This window comes from Lathamus discolor, chromosome 1 (assembly GCF_037157495.1).
Source record: "Lathamus discolor isolate bLatDis1 chromosome 1, bLatDis1.hap1, whole genome shotgun sequence".
Lineage (NCBI taxonomy): Eukaryota > Metazoa > Chordata > Aves > Psittaciformes > Psittacidae > Lathamus > Lathamus discolor.
The window spans coordinates 147,874,750-147,890,553 of NC_088884.1; the positions used below are offsets into that span (position 1 = coordinate 147,874,750).

Genomic DNA, 15,804 nt, shown 5'->3' on the forward strand with positions numbered 1-15,804 from the left:
ATAAAAATTAATTTACTTCTAGAATTCTCAGTACTTTTGGCATCTCCCTACTTCAGCACAAACCTATTGACAATTCTGTTATTTATAAACATGTCATCCTTAATATGCACAAAGTAGTCACTTGGTGCCAAGTGTCACTTTCTATGTAAAAAAAGGATTAAGTACTTTCCTGAATTTTGCTACCTACAAAAACCATTTCTTCAGTAAACTGAGTGGCAGGTTTGCTCACTGTTCTCCCTTCCCATAAATTACATCATGTTTACATGAAAAAAGGATGCTTCTTTATATAGAAAATTAGACTGAAGCTTCATTACAAAACATGTATGAATTCAAATCGTCCGTAAGCTGAGGAAGCTTAAGATAATAATTTGATGTCACACGGCAGAAAGACAGACACATGGTGGTTCAACCAGCTCTGACTGTGCAATGCCTAAACAAAATGTGGCTTTCTCCTCAGTTCAGATCAGTGGGCTTCTATTGAAGGAGGAGTTGAGCAGTACATATTTCCTGCCTTCTCAGGGACTTCTGGAAAGCAGTCTAGTGCTGCATTCGGGGGTACCATGAAGACATACTCTTAAGTGTCCAAGACGGTTCAGGAAATAAACTTTCTCAAAAATACCTCTTTGAACTCTTTCTTCCCTTAACTTTACCTCATGCTGTTAAAGTATATAGCAAACATTAACATAGATGTCCTCAAAGAGCCAGAGGTTTAAGTTCAGGTAACGTAAAACTCAAAAGTGTGACTCACAATGTAGAGAGCGAATGTAGTGTATCAAAGGAGCCGGGTGCCACGGTGGTAATCTGGTTGTCATAAAGCGAGAGCAGGCGGACTGAGCTCAGGCCTGTGAAGCTGTCATTTCCCACACAACTCACACGGTTGCTCCTCAGCATCCTGATAAAGGAAAGACCGACATTTCTCATTTTAACCTGAGCAGGAGCTACAGCTGAAGTGGTGGCCCAAGCAAGGGCCAAGAGGAATGACTCCAAAGGGATTGCTACTGGTGGAGAAGCCACAAGTGCAGTGACCCCTGTGCTGCGTACCTAACTTGCGGGGACTGAATGCAGTGTGCTTGAAAGAGACAGGAAAACAGAAAGATAGGTGGATAGGCTTCACAGAGACAAGGGGTGTTTCCCCTAAGCATCTGTGTTTTTTTCTTTCAATCAATAATAAAGTTTATTAATTGAAAATAACTTGAAATTCCGCAAATTGGAGTTACACAGCATCCCCCTCTTTATGCTTCCAAGCCTATGGGAACCAGCTGAACTCCTTTCAACCTGATTTTTCTTAGGATAAATTCTACAAGCCACTGCTACTACATTCTCAAGTGTTTCAATTAAATGAAATCAGGGTACCCTAACTCCTCTTCCTCATGACTCTAGGATCTAGTAAAAATTGAGAATACTAAATAAGAAACACCCATCCTAAAATCTTTCATATTTCTGTAAAACTTATAAGCTTGGAAGTTTGCTGTTCTCCTATCTGACCATCAATAAATGAATATTTTCCCCCCTGTTTTTGTCTAAGAATAAGTGCTTCTAATAATTTAGCAGCTTTAAATGCAAAGTTAGAAATGATAGACCTGATTTATTAAAAGTACAGCTGAAGCCTCAAAGACCATTTAATCTCAGCTTGGGTCTGCTGATCAGGATAGGCTCTCTGAGGAAGGCCAAGGAGTTGTAGGTTGTATAAACATATCTTTTTGAGTGGAAAGAGCTAAACTGCCTTCATGGAAAGAATAAAATGAGTTCAAGCTATAGTGCTTTTACTCGTCTCTCCACTGTTGAAATGACATTAAAATCACTTAGAAAGAATAATTTCTATTTCAATATCCACCAGAATAATTTTTTCCTCTAGCAAAATCCCCAGGAATGGTTAGGCTGAATTGAATCAGACTCTATTACATAAAATGTGCAATTCCTGTGCAAATTTCTGTTACTTTGAAGCAGATGATTATTTTCAGTTTCTGCATTTGGATGTTTACCCGTTCTCAACCACTTCATCATTTTAAAGGACTTCACTTTTGTAGTCAAGCAACCACAACAAAAATTTCAGCTATGCTATATCCATAACTAATAACTAATGAATTCATATAATGTAAGATAACCTTTTGTAAAATAGCAACAAAAACTAAGATATAATTGAATAATCCATAACTACTCCTCAAAATTATTTTTTTTTAGGACAGAGAAAATATTACTTTTAAAAAATACCTGGCAGAAAGGAAGAATAAAACCACCCAAATTGTTACACTCACAGCGTTTTGAGACTTTCTAGTCCTTTGAACATTTTGTGTCGAACACTTTCCAAGCGGTTACTAGTGAGCAATAGTTCATTCACACCAGAGGCTCCGTCAAATGCTCCTTCCTCGATATCTGTAATCTTGTTATTGCTCAGGTTTCTATTACACATTAACAGAAACAGAGAAAAATATGTTTTCTTTTTTAAGTATGCTAAATTAACTGTTAAATACTGCAGACTGCATAGATTTTAAGATATGAAGTTATTATGGAAAAGCAACAAATACATTGTTCAAATTCAAACTGACAACAAATGCAAAATTCAATGCCCTGCTACTAAAATAGTAAAGGTTTTTAAAGCAATCTTTGGAAATTGTTTTTAAATAATGGCAATTACCCAGTCCATGCTGCCACCACACAAGAACATCTTTTCATAGATTTGAATCTTGTCAGTGACTGTATATTATTTTTGTGTCGCCAGTCCTTGTAGCATTATTTGACAAATTAACAACAAAATGATACTATATGAGCACCAGCACAACTATGTTTCAGTAGACACAAATATGAGAACAGTGTAAACAGCAACATATGTAAATGAAATGTGTGAATGTAAACAGTACATGAAATGTTAATAATTTACGACATTAGTTAAAAATGAGGGTTTATAAGCAACTTAGGCCATTTATCTGCAATCCACATGCAAAGCAGATCAAAATGTGGGAAAATGACCTAAAATACTGCCAAAATATTTAGTGCTTATGGTTTTTAGTTGAAATATGGAAATTACATTCCAAATGGGTGGTATCTGTGCTATACATACAAAAGCATACATAGTCAATGACACACATTTATTTAAAGATTTTTCATCTTATTCTTGCCTCCTTTTGGTTGTTTCATATAACTATACATATTATAGAAGTACAAATCTACAAACTAAACAGTCATTTTTTAGAAGCTCTTAAAAGTTCTCTGAGCCAATGTAAAATGAAGTGAAGCTAAAAACCTTTTATTTGATGGAGTTGATGGTATTGGGAAGAACAAATATTTGATGCAACTTCTAGAACAGCATCTTAATTGTTCAAATCAAGAAATACACTATTTCTTAGAACAAAAATGTATATACTTGCCAGAATCAGCTGGTGCCATTGTCTAAGACAGAAAATAAGATGTTGTGGCTTAATCTTGTGTGCTGACTACTTATCTCTAGCCTAGCTATAATTTAACGTACACCTTGCCTGTGATGATGAACACAATCACAGAGAATCATAGAATTATTTAGGTTGGTAAGGACCTTTAAGATCACCAGGTTCCACATAACTTAGCACTGCCAAGTCTATCATTAAACCACGTCCCTAAGTGCTAAATGTTCATGTCTTTTAAACACCTATAGGAGTGGTGACTCCACCACTTTTTTGGGCAGCCTGTTCCAGTGCTTGACAACCCTTTTGGTGAAGAAAATCTTCTTAATATCCAATGTAAACTTCCCTGAAGTGATTTGAGGCCATTTCCTCTTGTCCTATCACTTGGTAATTTGGGAGATGAGACTGATCCCCACCTCACTACAACCTCCTTTCAGGTAATTGTAGAGATATGGTTTGCTCTATGTGGCTAAACAACCCCAGTTCCCTCAGTCACTCCTCATAAGGCTTGTGCTCTAGGCCCTTCACCATCTTCTTGTCCTTCATTGGACATGCTCTGGTACCTCAGTGTCTGCCTTGTTGTGAGGGGCCCAGAACTGAACGCAGGATTCAAGGTGCAGCCTCACCAGTGCAGAATACAGGGGGATGATCACTGCCCTGGCCCTGCTGGCTGCACTATTTCCGACACAGGCCAGGATGCTGTTGGCCTTCTTGGCTGCCTGGGCACAAGCTGGCTCATGTTCATTCAGCTCTGTCAATCAGCACCCCCAGGTTGTTTTCCATGAACAGCTTTCCAGCCTGGAGCCTTGCACGGGGTTGTTGTGGCCCAAGTGCAGGACCCAGCACTTTGCCTTGTGGAACCTCATACAATGGTCCTCGGCCCACTGATCCAGCCTGTCCAGATTCCTCTGTAGAACCTTCCTACCCTCAAGCAGATCAACATTCCTGCCCAACTTGGTGTCATCAGCAAACTTACTGTGTGCACCTGATCCTCTCATCCAGATCACAGATAAGAATTTAAACGTCTCCAATACCTAGCCCTGGGGAACACCATTTGTGACTAGCTGCCAACTGGATTTAACTCCATTCACTACCACTTTCTGGGCCCGGCCATGCAGCCAGTTTTTTACCCAGCAAAGAGTACACCTGTCCAACCCATAAGCAGACAGTTTCTCCAGGAGAATGCTGTGGGAAACAGTGTAATTTAGTTTCACTGTGAAGCTGTTCAGTCTCCTCTAAGGTGCTGCACAAGACTGGAAGCAAGAAACTCAATTATTTCTCATGTCAGCTGGTTTACATGTCAAGCCCTTAGTCTCCTAAAATCTTATTTGTTCCTGTTGTAACATGAATACTACTTCACCCACTTCACAGGGATATTTTAAGGATTAATGTTGCATAACTAATCAATGATGCAGTCCATACATGTGCTTTTTTACTGATGAACCATCAAATCAATTAAACATTTAGGCCCCAATTTTTCAGTGACATCTGTGCAGAAAGACCTTTGCACCTATTTGAACCTCCAGAAGAAATATGAGCTCCACAGAAATACAGAATTTACTCATATTGGTTTCTCTGTAACATCAGTACCTCAGTGTTTTCCAGTCACACTTAACCAGTCACTATATTATTCTCGGAATTGAATAATGTTGTAATGACTGATAAATATATGAAGTCACAAAGCAGTATTATTCAAAATGTTAATTTTTCGTTAATATTTTCTCAAATTTTTCCTTCTCAATTACGCAGATTTCAAAGCTCTTGGAGTTCTGGCAGACAGCTGCACTGAGACTTCACAATTTTCTTCCTTTTCTTTCTCTCGACTTGAACACCTCCTCGGGCAAATAGCAGCTAGCTTTAGATGACATTAAATGTTTACTAAGCTACCTTTACAGCCTGAAAATATGTAATTACTGATAGTATAGTCTCTTTTCCTCATTTTTCTTATAAATAAAGATCTGCTATATCTGTGTGCATGTGTAAGATGGCACATCATGTATTTTATTTCAAAGGTATTCTGCAGTTGTAAAAAGTGTTAATATCAGATCATTGAGGAATAAAGAAAACTAGGTATCTACTGTATAGCACCAAAACACCCCCATGCCAGACATTCCTACTTTCTTAAGTACTTAAGCCCAATCAGAAGTGGCAAGATGAACTCAAGTAGACAGGACAAAAGCAAAGTTGATTTTTTTTAATTATTATTTGTTGGTTTTGTTTAGTTTTTCTTTTATATTTGTCTACTAACTAAAAAAAATCAGTAACAGATAACTGTGATCATGACAGCTGCCAGCAAGGATGTGAGCAAGGCTAACAATATTTTAAGTAATACTATTGATCCTCTTGAGATTTTGGTCACTAGTGACGTAGACTGATCTTTTACAAAGAGTAGTAACTTGGTGTCTACAAAACACTGCATCATTTCATTAATCTGAACTATTTTTACTTGCATTTATCTTCACTTACTATTTATGCTCAGATTTAATCCTGCAAAGACTGAGCACAGAGTCACTAAATCTAAATAATCTACCTTCAAATATGTCTTTTACTTAAGCAAAAGAAAAGCTTTTCATAGATTTATTTTTAGCAACAAGTAGTAAGATTATAAACTCCTCTTACAACATGAACTGTGAACATGGACTTACATGGATGAGCTATTAAACCATTTTTTTCTCAGTCATTTAATTTCGATATTCCCCTCATCTAATGACAGTTTAATGAAGCACAGAATCAAAGGCATGTCTTGAATGTGCTGAAACAGGCAAAATTGTCTGGTAAGGGAGTTGTACAAGAAGCTACAAAAGATTACTGGACCCTGCTTTGAGCAGCTTATACTGGGGCTCCCTGCTGGGGCTGCATTAACAGATCAGCTGTCTGGACACTGCAGTGAAGGTGCCAGAGCGATACACCATGAGAAGTTGTTGCTGGCAATGCCTAGTGCCATAGAGAAGAGCTGCTAACTCTGAGCTACCTCAGTGATTAATTTAAACCCATTCTTGATCTTTTTTATTAAAATATACTGAAACTTTTCTAGATAAGAACTAGGGAAGGTGGAGAAACACAGCAAGGAGCTAACATGTTATGTGAATTGACAAAGTCACTGAAATTGCACTTACATTTTACGCAGCTGAGGAAGTTTCTTAAAGATTCCAGTAGCTTCCAGGACTGAAAATTCATTGTTATTTAGTCTCCTGTAAGAAATGACATCAATTTCAGAAAAAAAATATTTAGACATTGGTACAGAATGTTCCACTCTAAGTGAACTTTTCAGACTGGTTTAACTGTATAGCTGGTGTTTAACTGGTAGCTGAAGAACAATTCTGTATCTAATGTAATTTCTAATTCTGATAATTCTTGTAAATGAAGATTCTCATGAGTTAAACTTAGGCATACATAAGACATAAAGAATCAAAACCAGATCACAAAATAACATACACCTAAAACTGCAGAGAAATATAAGGAGATGTTTTTAATTTTTCTTTTAAGGGAAGAAAAACAAAAGTGTAACTAAGGAAGGGTTCAGTTCCATGGCAACTTAACAAATAAAAATCTTTAAGAAGTACATATAAACCACTGAAGATTAGTTTACTGTTCTTTAAAGGATATCAGGTGGGGTCTGCCAGACATCTGGAGGTGCTCACAGAACACTATTTACAAGAATGAAATAATTACCTTATGCTCAACAGTTCTTTTGAGTAGGGTCTGAAACACCAAAAATTTTAAAACACTTCTCTGACCATGGTTTATCTTCAGACCACTACACCTAACCCACATATATTGTGTAAGGAACCATTAAATGCTGATTTATAGCAGTACAAGAAGGTACGCAATGAGCAGCAAATACTAGCTGGATACTGATCTTTCCTGCCCAGGTATCAAAGCTATTCCAGCATAATATAATTTTAGCAGCTGCTAGGTTAGGGGACAATCTATATTTCACAAAATATCTGCACTGACCCAGTATTCCCTGCTTCCTCTCTTGAATGGAAAACGGAAATTGAGTCTTAGATTCTTTATATATTTTAATGGACCCATCTTATTAAGGAAGAGAGTCTGTCCAGCTTTTACTTTGAAATCTTAAACAGGAAGGAAAAGACATGCCTGAGAACATTACCACGAAATTCAGCATAATTCTAAACCCTGAATACTTTTCAGAATTGTCTTATTGCAAGACAATAGATAAAAAAAAAAATAAATAGAAAATTAAAGAAAGCTACTCATTCATCCTTCCTTCCTGCTCATTCTCAATGATAGCCAGAAGGGAAATTAAGGTTGTAAATCTGAAGGGATGGCTGTACAATAATTTAAGCACAGAACCAAGCAGAGAAGACAGGAAGAGGTTTTTTGGCTATACGTGGAACATTCGTATACTGCACTTAAGTACAAAGGAAATGAATTTCCAAAGATGCTACCACCTCTAAAAATCCACTGAATGAGTTAATGTGATTTTTAGTGGGACAATATTGGATGAATTTTTGTAGTCAGTTAACAAAGTTATTTCATCATTATAAACAGTCTTTTTTTTCCCTGTCCATCAACAACAGAAGAACCACGCATTCTATAAATGCTGACATTTCCAAATACTTTCCAACTGCTGTATCATCTGAGAGAATGACTTGTTTGTGAAAACATTTATTGATTCTAATCTGTGAGCCCTTGCTGTGCTCTATTGCAATCCATTCCAACCCCACTGAAAAAAGAAAGTAATTTGATCCTTTCCTCTTTGCAATAACCTTTTACATATTAAAAATAATTAACTTTGTCTCTCCCTCAAGTTTCTTTCACACAAAGGCATTTAATCTTTTCAGTTTTTCCTCGGAAGTCTCCTTTTCTAGATGATTCTTGTTCTTGAATTTTTTTTTTCAAATGATTCATTCAGTGTTGGGTAAGCTGACCTAGATCAACATCTCCCTGCTTATTGCAGGGGGGGTGGACTAGATGACCTTCAAAGGTCTCTTACAACCTGATGTATTCCATGATTCTTTGATTCTGGGAGATTGCTGGCTTTAGATATGAAACTGCTAAATACTTGTGCAAGAAGTTTTCATTCTATTATCATGGTGATACTACGCACAGTGGAATCAAAATTACTACAGATGACTGGAAAATTAACAGATGTGGTGTTATCTTCCTTCTGGATCTTAATATCATTATTGTTTTGAGCCCAGTGCTCTTTACAGTAATGATAGTTGTTACCTGTCAACCACTTGACCATGAAAATAATATTCAAACTACTTGTAACTGGTTTATTCAAAGAAAAATACTGAAATGTCATTCTGTTATGAAACAGATGATTTGATGATGATGTTTAGTTATCCTGTTTCTGTTTTATTTGACACTTTTCCCTGTTTTGTTAACACGGCAGGCAAGATATTTGCATGTTTTGGTACAATAGCTAAACCTTCCTGGATAGCTATGTACTGCAGTTATATTCATGCTTTCGAAAAGTATCACCTTAGGATATGATATCAGCTATTGTAAAATAATTACAAAAACTGAACAGCGATGACTGAAACTGTTTTTATTTAGTGTTCCTCCTGGGGACTCTGGTTTGAGTGGTTTATGAAATGAATTTTCCTATATATTAGATTGCTACCTATATATTAGAAAATTATTTTATTTTCTGTGGTGCATTTACAGGCTTGTTCTTTATCTTAAATACTTTAATGGCAGATGAGACAGATCTTTTCCTAGTTTTCTGGAAGACTGTGAGCAAGCAACAAAATATAAACAGAACAGCACTTGGCACATTTATACATTGTTTTACAAGTAAGTTTCTATCTTGAACTGTATTATTCTTTTCAGATTTTTTTTAAAAACAACTACTCTGCACAATCAACACTTTTTCCTCACTTTTGATCTTCATTTCCAAGCTGTCTTAGCTCCAACCACCACCCTGCAGAAAATAATCTAGCCACCTTCATCACTGTTATGGAAGTGTGAATGTCATTTGACTCTAACAAGGATCTTCATCTCAAATTTGGTGGGTAAAAGAAAAGAAAGGCTACCTAGCTGCTCTTCTCCTATATGCATGTAGATGTTATGAACTGGAGATCACAGAGTGGCCCTACAACTAGAATGGGAAGTCCCAAGAAGAGCATCAAAGACCAGAAATAACAGATAGAAACAAGACTTGCATCATTGAGGCAAATACTAGAAGAGTGCATTTAGCTACAGCAATTGGATCTTTACAGGAAGTAAAAAAAAAAAAATGCAGAAATAATTCCTTTACCCCCTCTAGAATACTTGTGAGGCTGTTGAAGTTTTTATTACATTAAAAGACTCGAAGAACAATCTGTACAGCTTATCAAGAAGTTGGTTGAATAGTGACACAGTATAAGACCATCTTACTTGATAGAGTGCTGGACAGAAAAGAGCTCTTTGAGAGCAAAAATATAAAAGAAGCAATGATGGAAACTGAAGAGAGGCAGATTCCATATGGAAGTAGAAGCTCCCATTTTAAAAGATTTTAATAGAAGTGAAAGGAGATGATTAAATTCTGTAACACTTTTAGGGAAATGGGGTTTTAATCCATTGACACCTTCAAACAAGACAGCATATTTTCTGAATGAAGTGCTGTAACCAAATATGAATTTTGTTTTAGTCAAATACAATTTCTTTGTTGACTGAAATTTGAGATTTTAGATACACAGCAGATGAATTTTGATAATATTTTTTTTTTCTGAATTTAATATGTATGATTCGTAATTATAGAATGAAAACATTTGACAATTTATCTTCCACATGTAAATATGAAAAACAATTAAAATATTAAATTAAGATTATTATTTCTTCAGTGCAGAGCAAATTAAACATGAATTGTGTTAAGAACCAAGACAATGCACGCTTGTCACTTAACTCAATTTCTCATTTCTTGGTGCAGTAACTATATTTTTGTAATCATTACTTTATGATCTCCTACACTTTAACCTGTAACTTGTTCCATCAGTTTTAAGTCTTCAGTTTAAGTAATTTTATCTCAAAATATTATGGCATAAAGTAAAATGTATTTATTCACTGAAATCTATCTCCTTTTACACAACACTGTGTAGCAGTTTTTTCTTCTCTGGCATTACTTTATGAACAATAAATCAACAGCATGAACAGCATAGCCAAAAGCTGAGTTTTGCTTTTCCCGCATATGCCACACTTTCAATTGAAATTGCCAGGCTTGTAAAGGTGCTTCTAGACACAATTACAATAAACCACTCAGATTTGTAATTAGAACATCACTAAATTCAACTTATTCTCCCAGCTCAGAGACAGACAAAAATCTCCATCTCTCTTTACCCATATTTCAGTTTCAAATTCCTTTTCCTGTCCAGATATTCAAAATCCTTAACTATAGTCTCATTACTGCATACCTGAAATGCTGTACTGTTGCTTTGATGCCAGCTGCAGACTGATTATCTTTCAAGAGATATGCTATACTGTTGCTCATTTCACCCTGTGTGTCAAAACTTGATCACAGTACTCCTGTCTCTACATCTCTGTCCCTGCTTTACTACGTCAAATCAAAGTCCTTCTGTTTTGTCCCTAAACACTCTGCCTTGTTCTTTAAACTGAACTTTCTAGGAAAAACAGATATTTCCTCCCGTCTTTCCTCTGTCAATGATGGACACTTTTATCTGCCTTTCTGATGATCCTTCAAGTGTCTCTGTATTCCCTTTCATACTACGCTTTGCATGTGGGAAAACCTTTTAAAGCTGTCTTAATTTTACCTTTCAACCCTCCTTGAAGACCACTTCAATTGTAATGCCTACAAATCATTCCCATATGGCACTTATTAAGCAAGTAATAATCTGTGACTTCTTTTCTGCTCATATCTGTTCATTACATTACTATCTCATCTTCTTAACCCAACTCTGTCTTGTTTGTCTGCTTTATCTTCCTCTGGTCTCCTGCCTGACAAACATAATGTGTTCTCTGCATAAGAAGAACCATTTTTGTTTTATTAAACACCTAGGTAGTACTTTTTAAGACAGACCTCTGGTTACTGGCTGTCCTACTTGCTCTTGTAGTTAAAATAAAAAGCAAAATAAACCCCATTACCTTTGAAAAAAAAATCCAAGTGGGTAGTTCATGTACTGAAGAACTAGAAATATATAACGGTTGCCTTATTTTTTTATCACAAGTTTTTAAGGCTATGTGGTATTCAAATGATGTATAAATATTTTTATTAATATCTAGTCCTTTCAAGTGCCTTACAGAGGGGCATATACACATATATTTTTTTGTTGCTCAAAAAAGTAAAGCTGTGATTTTGTATTTGAATATTTTAGTTAGCTTTTCCATAAACAAATAGTGCTTTAAAAAGGGTTCAACTTACAACTCTGCAGTGTACTGGGGGATATGATCAGGAATTTTATTCAGTTTCTGATTGGAGCAGTCCACTGTGGTCCCTTCACAGCGACATTTCTCAGGGCAAGCCAAATCTGCAAAGCAGTCTCCACTTAATTTGGATCTGTAATCTTCAGTGCCTGTGGAAGAGTGAAGTCAAAATAAAGATACTGAGTCAATAAAATAGAAGATTTGCTTCTTGTGAGAAGGTTGCAAAGATGCCTGCAGTGCAGATAACGGGTGGGCAACTTGGGAAATGTATGATAAACTTTGTGATACTGAACAGACAAAAGGGCTTCAAGAGAGGGTTAAATATAGGGGCTCAAGATATGCTGGAAAAAGAAACTGTGACCAACTTCACATAACAGGGTAACATTAACTCGAGCTTTTCACAGCTGTACTTTCTGCTGATTACGTTGTCAGCCAATCTAGCCTTGTTTATAACTAATCACACAAATGCCACTGATTCTTTTAGAATTTATTTTCGTTCTCTGTATGAAGAATAAATAGATCCTGAATGCCACCTTTTCTCTTTCTCTTGTTACAAATTTGTATTGTTGACTTTTTTTTTTATAGTCCCGATACTCCACATCATCTCAAACACATATGATTGAAACCCCTGTTTTCAGCTTTAATTTAAAAAATGTGTGATCCTGACTTAAGCCTCAGCAGCTTGCCATGCTGTAGAAAGCTGCGTGACGTTCCATGGTGCTTGACAGAACCATGTTTTACTCATACCTCACAACCACATGGTTAGATCAAGCACAACAGAAAATCTCGCTACATTATCAAAACTGCATCCATTAGGCCAAGGGTAAGAGCAAGGGAAAGAGGAAGGAGTAGGTAGGTATAAGTTACAGAAGCATTTGAAGTTTACTACTCGCTTACATGACATGGCATTCTTATTATTGAATGTCCAGTGCCACGGTAACAGTATTACTGTCACAGATTAAATCAAAAGTACAACAACAACAACAAAAAAAAAAAAATTAAAAAAAGAACCACATTTAAAGTTTCCTCCACCATTTCCCAGAGTCAGTCAAAGAAAACGTCCTCAACATATTGGAAGATTCAGGAGAAAACATCCAGTAAGGAACTGAGGGTGGGTGACAAAGAAAACAAAGAGAAGCTGAAAGGACCTGTGGGTTCTTCTTGGACAAAGATGAAAAGACTGAGACTAGCAGAAGGTGCATCAGGGCTGGGAGGTACACTGTGATTTATCTCAGACACTGAATTTTACTTACAGCCAAAATGGTGAACTCCTGAAAAAGTAAAGATAGCCAAGAAGGAAAGAAAGACAGAGTAATCCCAATTAAGACAAAAACATGAACTAAGCTCTCATGTTCTCTACTCAACTTTACTTTGATTAGAAGATGTTGCTAGGGAGTACCATCTTCAGCAGAGAGGAAGAGTAATTCATTTTAAGTGGCATAAAAAAATGAAGAAAAGACTGGGCTTAACTGCAGGTTTCATATAGGATGACAATGCCTCCCATGCATTATTCTTCACTATTTTAAATGAATTATTTGAAAGCTGCTCCCTTGAACACATACACATGCTATGCCACTTAAAACCTTAATAAACCAAAGAAATGTAGGAGAAACAGATTTCTCAGAGGAAGAAAAAAACCCCCACAACAGTCATCACATGTTATGCTATCTAGCATTTAAATGTCTAAGCACATATAACAATGTGAAATATTTCTAAGAGCTAGCAGACAGAATATTATTTCAAATTAATGATTTGATGCTTGTATAATCTTTATTCTTCTAAATGACTATAATAAAATTCTACCAAGACTTCCTAGTGTCTGCAGAGCAAGATCTCCCAATGACATATTTAAAACAAGTAGTAAAAAATTTGAATTTTTAGAGAAATGCTAACATTTTAACAGCATTTACTGAAGTGTAAAGAAGTATTTTTTAGCACTTTTAAATGCCCCCAAAGCAAGCCTATGAATATATTTTTTTTCTTCCCGTGTCCAGAGAAAATCACTTTTAGAAGCTAAACAACTAAAATATTAGGGGACAAGGTCTTCAACAAGTAGAATAATTTTATGCAGCATCTTCCTGAAACCCAATAGAGAGAGAAAGCACAGCAATTGCATTTCAAGAAGCAAGTCTGCCAGCACTTTTTTTTTTCCCCCAGGAATAGCATTTTTGAAAGGGTACGTAAACAAACCTAAACTACATGTGTGGTCACATTATAAACAGGCTGTGAAGACATTTGCTGGCAAGAAAACGCTCCTAACTCAGAGACAAAAGTTGTGCTGGCAAGGTTGAGTAGTAGTCACTCTGTGGCAGGAATACAGCTGTTTTACTCATTAAGGGATTGAGTGGTACTACAGGTTTGAGAAATTGAATCCCCCTCTGGTTTATGCTGCTTTAAAACACATTTTCGCGGCTGCCAATGCTGACAAATTGCTGCCTTATTTTGAATTTCATTTTGTCTTTTCTTCATATTCAAACCAGCTTTACTAGTAAAAGGGCACGAAAGAATTCCAGCATTGCTGCAAATTTAAGTGATACATCACACAGCATTAGGAGAAGAGCTGTTAAAATATACCAGCTTAAAAGAAAGATTGCAGAGTGACAGTATACCTGTAGTACTTGAAAGAACAAGTGCACTGGTGTCATAATCAGTTATTGCAGACATCTTTCTAGATATTAAACAATGGTAGAAAACCCTGCTTGCAAATTACATAGTGCAATTCATCAATAGAATCATTATTCACTTTTTTACTTTTCCAAACAATCATTATAATCATTATGTTAGGAATATAATGCAAATGCATCATTATTTTTTTTTTCTATTAAGAAATCAGTGCACACACCTGACAAGCAAGGTAAAGCAAAGAAACAAACATATTTCAAAGAGCTAGGGCCAACATCTGTAAATCTTTTGTGAAAGTATCATATACTCATTATAGCTTAAAGCGTTGTGTAAATTGCTGTTTCACTCGAACTCTAAAGTCATAATTTCTTTAATGACAAGCATTTCTGATTCATTGTGTGCGTGTGACCACAGAATGCCTGCAATGAAGAATATCATCTTTCTTTTCCAAGCATTCCACTGTGATTTTGTAAACGCAAGGAGGGTGAGCAAGCAGTAGTTGCAGCCAGCATAGAGCATGAAAGCAAGGCAAGAAAGTGTTAATATGTAAAACATTGATTTTTTTAAAGTTGTACTAGCTCTTTGATGGTAGTATTTCTTCCTGTGTTTAAAAGGAGCTCAGGAGCTACATTTTAAAAACAGGAGTGGTAGAGAGGCAAGGTACAAGGTAAGTAAAGGTGTCAACTGAAATATGAACTAGCAGGTGCAACTTTTTAAATAGTTTAAGTAGAGGCATAATTTGGTAGATTGTGTGACATTTGTGAGACAAAAAAAAGTAAATGGAACTGCATGCTAAGCTCATATTCAGAAAACAGAACTATTAGTAATCTACAAAGGAAAAACTAAGTCTAGCTACAGGTATTGACTAAAGTTAATACACATGCATCACTTTCTTAAAAGCTATAACAAACTTTGCTTTTTTGAGGAAAGGGAGAGAATATCTGCAGTTAGTCAATCTTACTGCAGTCAAACCTACCTGGAATGAAATACTGTTCTTTAGCTAAATAAAGAGAAAAAAAAAAATAGAAGATGCACCTGAATGTCAGCAAGCAAAGAATGAGTTTTATTAGATTAAGTATGGACTACAGTTAACTACAGATAATTAAGTGAAAAAAATGTGTATTCACAACGAGAGCTGATAAACAACAAAGTGTGAATAGTCATAAATATATCCGGAACATGGGTAACAAACAGTTCTCAGCTGGTGTTTGCACTTGAGACTGAGTAAATCGCAGAATGTGAAATGCACCTGGAACAGCTGGATACCATATGACAAAAGTTAGGATTTAAAGAAATGTAAGTAGGAAATGGAATAAGATTAGAAAAAGAAAACAGTAAATTTCAGTATGAGGTAAGCTCCCTGTATAAAACGAATATGTCATGTTTCCATATTTAGCTAGAAATTTTTAGATCTTTCACATACTCCAGAGCCTTGTGGAAATTCTTCCAAAATGATTTATGTTGGTGATACTTG

At 36.0% G+C, this 15,804-nt stretch overlaps 1 protein-coding gene across 3 annotated transcripts in view; it reads right to left on the reverse strand.

Annotated features, from left to right (window-relative positions):
* Positions 1-15,804, reverse strand: part of SLIT2 (slit guidance ligand 2) — a 264,394-nt gene that overhangs the window by 51,065 nt on the left and 197,525 nt on the right. For 2 of the 3 annotated variants that reach the window (XM_065699849.1, XM_065699866.1), the window contains exons 15-19: positions 15,307-15,330; positions 11,707-11,857; positions 6,494-6,568; positions 2,256-2,399; positions 749-892 (exon numbers count right to left, since the gene is read on the reverse strand). In XM_065699849.1, coding sequence (XP_065555921.1) covers positions 749-892; positions 2,256-2,399; positions 6,494-6,568; positions 11,707-11,857; positions 15,307-15,330 — 538 coding nt within the window. The remainder of the gene's footprint in view (positions 1-748; positions 893-2,255; positions 2,400-6,493; positions 6,569-11,706; positions 11,858-15,306; positions 15,331-15,804) is intronic. The other variant, XM_065699857.1, reaches the window with a different exon arrangement.